This window comes from Protomyctophum bolini (assembly GCF_963924005.1).
Source record: "Protomyctophum bolini genome assembly, chromosome: 5".
Taxonomy (NCBI): Eukaryota; Metazoa; Chordata; class Actinopteri; order Myctophiformes; family Myctophidae; genus Protomyctophum; species Protomyctophum bolini.
In genome coordinates this window covers 49,879,852-49,892,035 of record NC_137866.1, presented here as the reverse complement: position 1 = coordinate 49,892,035, position 12,184 = coordinate 49,879,852, and the positions used below count along the sequence as shown (strand labels likewise).

The following is a 12,184-nucleotide window of genomic DNA, read 5'->3' as shown; positions in this document are numbered from 1 at the left end:
GATGTATGCTGTTGGGGGTTCTGTATTTTCAGTATTTGTATGCTATTTAATTTTTTGGAATAAAGCCACTTTTGACAGGATGACAATTTTGGAAATTAATTTCTTTGTATTCATTTTGAAAATAATTTTGTATTTTGTACTTTGTACTTGTACTTTGTAATTTTTACTTTTATACTTAAGTACATTTTACGCCGGGTAAATTTTTGTACTTAAGTACATTTTATTTGAGGTACTTTTATACTTTTACTTAAGTAACTTTCTTAATGGGCACTTTGTACTTTTACTTAAGTAATTTTCAAGTAGAGAATCAGTACTTCTACTTAAGTAAAATATTTTTGTACTTTTTCCACCACTGCTTCTCAGGGGTGTACGAGGATAAGAGCGCCTCTCACTTCTCAGGGGTGTACGAGGATAAGAGCGCCTCTCACTTCTCAGGGGTGTACGAGGATAAGAGCGCCTCTCACTTCTCAGGGTGTACGAGGATAAGAGCGCCTCTCACTTCTCAGGGGTGTACGAGGATAAGAGTGCCTCTCACTTCTCAGGGTGTACGAGGATAAGAACGCCTCTCACTTCTCAGGGGTGTACGAGGATAAGAGCGCCTCTCACTTCTCAGGGTGTACGAGGATAAGAGCGCCTCTCACTTCTCAGGGGTGTACGAGGATAAGAGCGCCTCTCACTTCTCAGGGTGTACGAGGATAAGAGCGCCTCTCACTTCTCAGGGGTGTACGAGGATAAGAGTGCCTCTCACTTCTCAGGGTGTACGAGGATAAGAACGCCTCTCACTTCTCAGGGGTGTACGAGGATAAGAGCGCCTCTCACTTCTCAGGGTGTACGAGGATAAGAGCGCCTCTCACTTCTCAGGGGTGTACGAGGATAAGAACGCCTCTCACTTCTCAGGGGTGTACGAGGATAAGAGCGCCTCTCACTTCTCAGGGTGTACGAGGATAAGAGCGCCTCTCACTTCTCAGGGTGTACGAGGATAAGAACGCCTCTCACTTCTCAGGGTGTACGAGGATAAGAACGCCTCTCACTTCTCAGGGGTGTACGAGGATAAGAGTGCCTCTCACTTCTCAGGGTGTACGAGGATAAGAACGCCTCTCACTTCTCAGGGGTGTACGAGGATAAGAGCGCCTCTCACTTCTCAGGGGTGTACGAGGATAAGAGCGCCTCTCACTTCTCAGGGGTGTACGAGGATAAGAGCGCCTCTCACTTCTCAGGGTGTACGAGGATGAGAGCTCCTCTCACTTCTCAGGGTGTACGAGGATAAGAGTGCCTCTCACTTCTCAGGGGTGTACGAGGATAAGAGCGCCTCTCACTTCTCAGGGTGTATGAGGATAAGAACGCCTCTCACTTCTCAGGGTGTACGAGGATAAGAGCGCCTCTCACTTCTCAGGGGTGTGATTTTGTTGTCTAAAGAGGATTCGACCGTAGTTTGAACTCTATCTCACTTAACCCCTTTGTTCCCTTCCCTCCCTCTGCCGTCCCAGCGGACCTCTGTGTTCTTTACAATCCAACATAATAAGACTTATAGGTTAAATCCTTCCATTTAAACATTGTGTATGATATGATAATAGACAAGATATCATCCTGGTTATAAGTTGAGCCTCTGGCAGTAAAGGGTTCATAAACATATCATGACCTTGTTGGCACTGCTGACTCTGCATCCAATAATATATATATATATATATATATTTTTTTTATATATATATATTTGATTTCCCTTCGGAGTGTAAGAGCTGAAATCGACATGTAAATATGAAATAAATGCTTAAACAGCTGTAATGTTAGAGACCACAGAATTGAACCTTTTTCAAGCCTGTTTTCTCAACTCGCTGTTTCTCTGCAAGACATTACTCTATATAAGCCATATCTCCAAGCAGTATCCTACGTGTGATAATAAGATCATAGGTGAAGGTATGTCTTGGCAGCTTTGATCAATAGCTACACAGGGGTTCTCACAAGATAAACGATAATGTTTACAACATATCGTCTTCCAACGCAATCAGATAATTGCAGGAAGGCGAAGGAAGGGCAATAGCGGAGAGGAAGGGCGGAGGGGGGAGGTGTTTTATATTCCAAAATGTTTCCCCAGTGGGAACGTTTTTCTTTAAAGGCTATTTAGAAGAGAAATGGGTGGGAAATGACCGAAGCACCGAAGTAAAGGTCTTTGTGTTTCCCATTAAAATGTTGAAATGGAAAAACAAAAACGACATATCTCAATACCCAGTGTTTTAGCCTCCTCTTAATACGATTAGATTCATTCAGATTCAAGATTCAAGGCTTTATTTCCATGTCAACTGATTGGAATTTGTTTCAGTGCACTAAAAACAGACCTACAAAAGGATATATATATCACATATTCAGACAGTAGAACAAGATACAAAAGTACAAACATCATATGAGGGGGACCAATACATGAGAAGAATGCAAAACGTTACAATTCATGTTGAATAGATGAATAGCAATTCATCGCAGTTCGTCGTTCTTACAAAGCATCTTCACGCTGTAAAGTGCGAGTGAAAAGAGGGTCAGCTTTCAGGAGGTGAACAGCCTCGGAATAAGTGCTGTTCTTAAAGCGGGAAGTGTTGCACTTTAGAGACCGTAGGGCTGTATTTTGCGTGTCTTAAGTACCAGGTCTTATTACTTAACTTAAGACCTGGAGGGCGTGAACGATGCCATTTGGCTATTCTGAGTGTCCAAAGAGCATTGGCCACACCTCCAGGTCTTAAAGTTAAGTAATAAGACGTGGTACTTAATGATGCCATTTGGCTATTCTGAGTGGACAAAGAGCATTGGCCACGCCTCCAGGTCTTAAGTTAAGTAAAAAGACCTGGTACTTACAGCCCCACCGTCTCTTACCTGAGGACAGGGGGTGCGAAAAGAGAGCAGGCAGGATGGGAGCTGGGGTCAGCGATCACCTTCTGCATCCTGCACTTAGTGGGGCTGGCGTAGATAGAGGAGACGGATGGGAGGTCGAGGCCAAGGGTTTTAGACGCTGTGCGTAAAACCCTTTCCAGCTGTTTCCTCTCTAAGCGTTAAAGAGATAGGACTTTTCTGTTTGGATGGATGGGCTGTCTATGGGAAAGTTGCACCCAAAGTTATCACCTTGCTGGCCGTGTGCATAATATCGTCATTTGTCCACGTAAGTGATTCTCAAACTATTTCATGTCAAGGACCCCCAGAATTATTATTATATAATTGGCCGCTGAAGATTTGAGTTAAAAAAAAACGCTCTGAAAGAATATACAGTATAATCAAAGATTTGCGGCACATTAAAAAAAAAAAAAATCAGATCTATACAAGCTTGTATAGCACAGCACCGAGTGCCGCGCTATGAGCTTGTAGATCTGCTATTTGTCAATATAGCTAAAGTATATAACATGAATGCATTAAACCACCAAAAGGGGTTCCCGTCCTGAATGGGTTCACACATTAAGTCGACCTTCTGTACCACACAAGCGGACTTGAGATCAAATTGACCTTTTCTTTCCTCTCCTTCCATTTCATTGTCCACTCACTGACTTCCCTCATGGACTCCATGTGCACTCCACACGTCCTGGGAGACCATTGTCTTTTAAATATCCACTAGTTTTGCTTACACCAGGAGGTCTGTAACCTTTAATCTACTAGCTTTGCTTACACCAGGAGGTCTGTAACCTTTAATCTACTAGAGCTTTGCTTACACCTGGAGGTCTGCAACCTTTTTCATGCCATGTTCTCATTTTTGTAATAGTCAGTGTGCCATAATTATATAATTATGACACCATGACAAAATCAATTAAACTGATTTTGATTGTCCATTATAGGATACACATAACCTTAGAAATGTTAGAAATCAGGACCATTGTTAGAAATCAGGACCATTAACCCATTCTGAACGGGAACCCATTTTGGTGTTAGCATTACATCATGCTTTAGATATTGAAAAATAGCAGATCTACAAGCTCGTAGCGCGCCACGAGCTTGTAGGTCTGCTATTTTTGAAAAATCGAAGAACGACTGACATTTTTAGAATCTGATCTCAGGTCAGAATGTGCTAATCAGACCAGTGTGTGTCCAGTGGAAACCTCGAATGAATCTGATCTCAGGTCAGAATGGGTTAAACCCACAGCTCGCAATTCATTTTCAATGGGAGTCACGTGCGGTTTTGACGAAACACCTTTGCTCTGTTGCTCTGTTCTGCCCCCCTAACCCCGGCCCCCACATCGAGCAAGACTGTCTTGTCAAAAAGCACGTGAAAATTAATTGGGAGCTGTTCTGCCCCCCCCCCCCTCTCGCCCCAGAACAGAGACAGAGCACTGTGCTTCGACTGTGTGAACGGAGTGTAAGCATTCACACCATTATGGGTCAAGAGCTTAGAGCAGAGGTGTCGAACTAAATTTGGGGCGAGGGCCGCATTGGTCAAAAGGTCACTTGATGGGGGCCACAACCAGTTACGCTCGATGTCTCAGTCAGTCACTGCTAGAATATATATATATATATATATATATATATATATATATATATATATATATATATATATATATATATATATATATTTTTTTTTGTTTAAGAATCAAAAATCTGTATTTATAGCACGTTTAAAACAGAAGCTGACCAAAGTGTTGTAGCCTCAGGCATATAGCAAACAGAGCATACATATAAAACCCATGACACAATCAGAAGCACCAATAAACCATTTGAATATAGAATAATTCAATCATCAGAATCATCTTTATTGTCACATCACAGTTTTACAAGTAAAACAGTAGGTGAAATTCGTTTTTGTGCATTGTTACCATCATGTTATTTTTTTCAAGAAACAAAGAGAGGGATGAGTGATCAAGGCAATAACATAAAAATAAGATACATTAAGCTTGTTCCACACGTTTTTAGACCTGCATTACTTTCCTTTGGTTTATAATACAATGATATTTGTATAGCCAAAGTGGTTAAAATGTATAATTCTTATTTTCTTGTATTTCATTATTTCCTTTATTGCATTTATGTTTAATATTGGTGTTCAGCTTTCCATGCTTATATATAACTGTTTTTGCAGTTGGTAAAGAGCGCCCCCTAAAGTTTGTTTTAATGTTTTATGAAGCGCAGCTGAGGAGCATAATTGGCGGTTATGCAACATGAGGAAAGAGTGAATTCAGACGCTAGTTTGACACGTGGAACACACATGGTGTTTTTTGATGTCCCCTCTTATTTTTTGGAATCTAAATCACTAAACTCTTAAAATCTTATTCTTCATCATCGTTGCCTCGTGGAGTCTGTGAGTACTGTGGTGACAGACAGTTTCTGCATATCATGGAAATCTTGTGTGTGAGAGAGAGACACAGAGAGAGAGAGAGAGAGAGAGAGGGAGGGAGGGGGGGTGTCTTAACTTCAGAGCTCTGCCGATGGCTAGAGCAAATTGAGCAATGAGTGAGGGAGAGAGAGAGAGAGGGGTGTGTCTTGGTACTTCACACAGCTCAAGTAGCGAGAGACCTGCATTCCACAAATTCTTGATACTTGATACCCAACAGCTGGAGCAATTAAGGCACTCGGGAAGGGAGGGGAGGCGCTCCTTCCCCCCTCCCTTCTCTAGCTGCTGCTCGCCTCAGAGCACTGGCTCAGAGGTAGTGTTAAATCAGGTTTTAGAAAGCAACTCGCGGGCCGCAGAAGCGACGTCGCGGGCCGCATGCGGCCCGCGGATCGCGAGTTTTACATCCCTGGCTTAGAGTATATATACAATAGAGAAGGCACCCAGAGGAAACCCTGAGGCGAAATGGACATAGTGGCCGAATTTGTCATTGCAGCTCGAGCCAGCGCTGCTCCGTTGACTATCATTGCGCACGTTCATGTGTTTGGGGCCATGACACGTGAACGAATGTTTCATACGTGAACGCGCACAAACGGCACAATGATAGTCAACGCGTCAGCGCGTTCATGTGTTTGAGGCAAATCCATCCCAGAATGCACTCTGTTCCTACCAGGAAGGAGGAGTGAAATCGCCTCATGCGCTTTCGAGCAACTTAATGCAAGTGGATGGGAGGAGAACTCGGGTGTCTTCTCTATTCATGTATAACTCTATGCTCCAGAGAGTTGTTCTTTCTCCTAATCCCCATCCCTCTCTCTCTCTCTCTCTCTCTCTCTCTCTCTCTCTCCCCTCGTCCACCAATAGGAGCGGTGGTCATAGCCTTCGTGGTCTGCTGGCTGCCCTATCACGCGCGACGCCTCATGTTCTGCTACGTCACCAATTGGTCGGCGTGAGTAACCACACCCCTTTTTTTACATAACCATGTACTCTCGTTGCAAATTCATGGTCTATTTACACCTGAGAACTGATTATATAATGTATATAATCAGTTATATAATGTTATTGTCTTTTTTACATGTCTTTGTATTTAGTTCATAAAGTTAACATAAGTATAACAAAATGTATTGCCATTGGTCATATGGACAGAGAGATTTAAAAAAAAAACGTGTCGTATGGACAGAGAGATTAAAAAAAACGAAAACGAAAACGAAAACGCTACGTTTATGTAGGTGTGGATGAAGCCAGAGTGTATGTTTACACCCCTATAGTAGATCAGGAAACTATAACGTTATCAAGGTTACGTAATGCAGAGACACAGACGCGTCGATCTGGTTCTACTGCGTTAAGTCTCCTACAAATCAAAGAACACAAACATCACTACAAAATAATACAAAACAGACTGGCCTGCTTGTCCTTACCGGGGTTCAATCAATAATGTATTTGTCAAATACATAATTATTTAAAAAAGTAGTGTCTTTAAAATGCAGTGAAATGTATACGTATAGGTCAGCCCCACAGAAGTGAGCAGTAAAACAGGACAAGAGCTAAAAAAGCAAAAAAATGAAGCAAAAAAATAAATCTACCATTTAAAAAAACTTCCAACCCTAAAATAGCAAGACTATAATAAATAATTAAGATAGACTACAATAATAAATATTGTCCATAGAGGTATTGCATGTCATGTCCATGTGAAAGGAGAGGGAGGGGGGGGGGGTTGTATGTGCGCACGTGCACGTGCACTCAACTGCCCCTCTCCACGTGGGAGGTGACCTGGAGACGACAGGGATCCATCCCTAGTTAACACCAGGGACGGAGCTCGATGACCGATACCCGAAAGAATCTGATAACAAGCTTATTGAGTACCTGGGAATCAATAAGCTTTGGGCTTATTGGGTACCTGGGAATCAATACGCTTTGGGTGTCACTTCACTGTGTAATTGACTGTAGTAAGGCCAGGGCCTTACTACAGTCAATTCAATTCAATTCAAAGGGCTTTACTGGCATGAGTTTACATTGCCAAAGCAGAAAGAACAATACAGCAATACAATCAAAACAAAAAATGATGTACATTTGAAGGTCAGAATCTTCAATAGATCAATTTCTATGTACCAAGATCACTCGATGCTGGTAGAGTGCAGGAATATAATACACAATGATTAGTCTTGAGGGTGGTTGTGTTCCATTTGATATCCTTCTCCTATATCACAGCAACTTGAACTCACACATCTTGCTGCTGTGTTTGCACATTGTTGTACTTCGCCCGGCAGATATGGGAGTTTTTTGTCATTGGTCGTGTTTTCAAAATCTCTGTGTGTAGTGGTTGTAATCTGTGGGAAGTATATGTGTCTCTGATGTCTTGGTACACAATAGACAGATGGTTAGGAAGTGTAGCTCGGTTTCCACTTCATTTAGTGTGCAGTGGGTGCAATTATAGTCTGTCTTCTCTCGGGATACAGGTCTGTCTATGACGGCCTTTCTCCATCGCGAGACTGTGCTCACTGAGTCTGTACCTACCCACAGTCACACGCTGGCTTCAGGTCAAAAAGACCTTTATTCCTGCAATGTTTTTGGCTATACTGTCTCCCTTTCAGCTCCAGAGACTTTGACAGAGCTTTGGGTCAGAATTAAAGACCTCACAGGGTTCAGTCAGGTTAGCAGCCTCACTTTCTTTTAAACTTAACCCATTCAGGACGGGGGGAACGCCATTTGGTGTTTTAAGCATGATGTTATTCTTTAGCTGTTGAAAAAAATAGCAGATCTGCTATTTTAGAAAATCATGTGGTGCAAATCTTTGTGTCGCGGGTGCACGTGCATGTGTCATGACCATGGATGGTGAAGAGCTCCTCTGAACTCCATAGAGGCTTTTGCCGGTAGTATATATATATATATATAGGATAGACCTCATTTTATCATCCTAATTTGCTTCTCCTCCACTCTCAATCTATTTCTTAACCACTTGACCCTGTACTGTATTTACACTGTATTGACCGTGGAGTCTACACTGTACACTAGACCCTCTCCTCTTGTCTATCGATATCATATCTCTTCACCGAAAATATAGCCGGTTTTTACAAGATCCTTGCAGATCTCGTAGACTGCCTATTTTTTTTTGGTTGTGCAGAACACCTGCACGCAACGAAGTATATAATCCTCTCCTCTGTGCCTCGGAGTCTCTCTCGCCTGTTATGTACCCATTAACCCATTCAGGGTGGCGGGAGCCCCATTTGGTGTTTTAAGCATTGTGTTATACACTTCAGCTGTTGAATAATATAGCAGATCTACAAGCTCGTAGCGCGGCACCGAGTGCCGCGCTACAGGCTTGTATAGGTCTGCTATTTTTGAAGAAAATCGTGAAAATGTGGCGCAAATCTTTGAATATATACTCTTTCGCAGCGAACGTTTTTTTTTTTTGCTCAAATCTTTGCTTCTGGGGGTGGGGGGGTCACTGGAACTACATGTTTTCAAATGGGGGTGCGGCCTGTGGCATTTGCGGCTAATTACAGATAATTCGGGGGGTCTTTCACATGAAATTGTTTGAGAACCACTGACGTAGAAACATGAGGTTTTTTCAGAAAACTGTCGTGATTTAGAAAAGCTCTCGGTCGAAATGGGTTAAGGTAAATATACTGTATATCAACTCCCTGATTCCATCAGACAGACCATTTGGGTCAACATAATGCCAATACCGGGAAACCCTCTCTCTCTCTCTCTCTCTCTCTCTCTCTCTACCCATTTTCTCTATCAAAGAAGAGACAGACAGATGTCCAAGCAATATAAATCCAGAAACCAGGAGCCAAACAGGGACAGTCGTAGAACTCAATTTGGACTCAAATCACTCAAATTGGACGAACATCGGTCAGAGAGAGAGAGAGAAAGAGAGAGAGAGAGCGCAGCATGTTTCCCCCTGAGCATCCGCCCAGGGACCGGGATTGGCTCGGCTCGGCAGAGAAGGATTGATTGGAGTGACTTAGGTCGCATTCTCACCAGAGAGCTTTGCTGCGATTAAAACGAATCCTGCTGCGCATTTTCAGAAAGTGCGCTTCGTTTGGCAGGTGTGAAGGCTCTTTCGAATCCTAATGCGCAACAAAGAACCGCATTTTACTCCGAGCAAAAACGGGGGTTTCGCTTCGCTTCCAATCGCGCTTGACTACGATTCGGTGCAGGTGTGAATGCAATCCGCAGCAAATACAGGAAATGAAGCAAACATATGTGGCGGGTGAGGAGCTGAACACAGTTGGAGACGGAGAAGGCATATTTTACGCAGCGCAAAGATGTCCCGTTACCGTGGATAGACGTGGTCGAATGAGGAGAGTGGAGACTGAAGCCCTGATCGAAATGAGGACGAGTACATTAATCAATTGCTTAAGAAAACACAAACACTGCAGTGCAGTGTAATAGTATTATAGCCTACAGAATATTCTGTCTGTCTGTGCGTGCCGTAAACATGGAGTGCTGTCACTGTGTGGGAGGGACTAGTGGGGAGTAGGAACTTTCATCTCGATAAACTTGTAAACATTTTGCGCTGCTGTCTGTTATATCAGTGCGCTCAGCGCTGTGCCTCCATGCCCAAAAGAACAGTGCGTGGCTGCGTGCTTAAACTGCTTATAGTGAGAGAGCGAGAGAGGGGGGGGCAGTCCCAGACGGCACGACACATAATGCACGTTATGAGTATAATTTTATCACCATAGATTTATCATTTCACTGTGTAGGCTAGTTTATGAATGTAACACATTGATAAAGGTCCCCCCTGCTGCGTTTCCAATTGCTGCGGATCATGACAGTGTGAAGGCAAACCGTAGCCAATTAAATATGCAAGAATCCCATTTCTCCTCCCATACGCATTCGAGTCTACCGAAGTATTAGGTGAGAATGCGACCTTAAAAAATGCCTTTTTACTGCAATGCTTTATGGAAGAGCCATCGACTGACGTCTGATATATCTCTGCTGTCGGGATGGAAACCACTGTAGAACATTACAGGATATGAAGAAAAACCTTATATTTAGAAAACAAATATGATATGATATGATATGATATACTTTATTGTCCGTTCACACTGAAATGTGTCTTTGCAGAACACATATACACACATTTGACATAACACAAAGAACAAGACAATTTATTAGGTATGCGGTCTAGCTTAACTTGGACTCAGGGGGGTGGACGCCTCTGCCTTGCATAGTCCCCAGTGAATAGGCATTTTGCCCTTCACTGGTAACCTTATTTTGGATTTGTTTTAAATATATGAAGGTTTTATGGGCTGGGCTTTTTACTAAAAAGCCCCCCCTTTTAAAATACTACACACATACATACATACCCACCTACATACATACATACATTTCAGACGTTTTAGCAGTTTTTAAGGACCCACTTTTAGGCCAGTGCACCAGAGCAAGCTTTTGCCTTTTTTTAAACCCCACCCATTTTAACCAAATACATAAAGACATGAAGACAAGAGCAATATCCACCGCCTAGATTACCCCGTGGCTACTACAACTCCTGATTAAGACTCAAGGTCGACTGGTGGACAAAGGACCTCTTTAGTCTGACCTTATTGTATGCTGGTACACCATCTCCTTCCTGAAGGCAGCAACCTGTATTGTCCATACAACACTATTAGTATTAGAGGTGATATTCCTTATATTCTATACAACACATGCTTAGTATTAGAGGTGATATTCCTTATATTCTATACAACACATGCTTAGTATTAGAGGTGATATTCCTGCTAACCTTAGGATGCTGTTATCATACGTGGGTAGAAAATCAGTACTGCTTCATCAAAGTCGATAGATATTGTCAATTGCTGGCATGAGAGGGGGTGGAGTTAGCTGCTTTAGCAGACAGTTTGAGGGTCCAATGGAGTTAAGAGGTTCTGTCCAAAAGCATGTTTTACTACTTTCCATCGGTTCAATATTTTCGGAACAACACACAGAGGTAAAGGGTGTTCAATAGCACTGATTTATGAAACAACACACAGAGGTAAAGGGTGTTCAATAGCACTGATTTATGAAACAACACACAGACTTAAAGGGTGTTCAATAGCACTGATTTATGAAACAACACACAGAGGTAAAGGGTGTTCAATAACACTGATTTATGAAACAACACACAGAGGTAAAGGGTGTTCAATAACACTGATTTATGAAACAACACACAGACGTAAAGGGTGTTCAATAGCACTGATTTATGAAACAACACACAGACAGTAAAGGGTGTTCAATAGCATTGATTTATGAAACAACACACAGACGTAAAGGGTGTTCAATAGAGCACCGAAGTCTGACGTCACTTTCAGTAGAGGGCGTCAGTCCCCAGGTTCATGTATTTGTTTAGTTGCATTGAAATCCCCATTGAGGCGATTTTAGATCGCCTCATATAACAACTGTGTTTGAAAAATAAACATGTCACCCCGGCCGCTTCACTCATATGGATATGAAGAATCAACTGACTGAGAGAAAACGCTAATGTTACTGCTGCTGAATTAGTTAGATTTTCGCTAGAAGCAGACTGTATCATATATGAGTGACTGACTGTTGCAAACGATACAGAGATACCTCCCTAACAATAACGCCGAGACAGCTTGTTTATTTTTGGACCACAATGCTTATAGTAGACGATATTAAGATCACCCCATGTTATTCTCCATAGAGACATTACTTCCGCGAACCAGGGGAATCGTCGGGATGAGCGAGTTACGTCAGGACTTCGGTGTTCAATAGCACTGATTTATGCCCAAAAACAATCAAAAGCATTCAGTCTCCTGAACTTTGAACGCAGCATTTTGCGTTGAACAAATTTGTTTTAGAAATCCATGTCGTTACACACCTGCATCTCCACTAGCTAAACAGTGCTGGGGTTGCGCACTGAAAATAGCTGATCTACAAGCTCTCAAGAGCTTG

General features: G+C 42.5%; 1 protein-coding gene across 1 annotated transcript in view; it reads left to right on the top strand.

Moving 5' to 3' along the window:
* LOC308315183 (neurotensin receptor type 1-like) overlaps positions 1-12,184 on the top strand; it is a gene marked incomplete at both ends in the record, with an annotated part of 143,598 nt that overhangs the window by 96,783 nt on the left and 34,631 nt on the right. Inside the window, one exon of the mRNA XM_080763023.1 lies at positions 6,149-6,233. Coding sequence (XP_080619149.1) covers positions 6,149-6,233 — 85 coding nt within the window. The remainder of the gene's footprint in view (positions 1-6,148; positions 6,234-12,184) is intronic.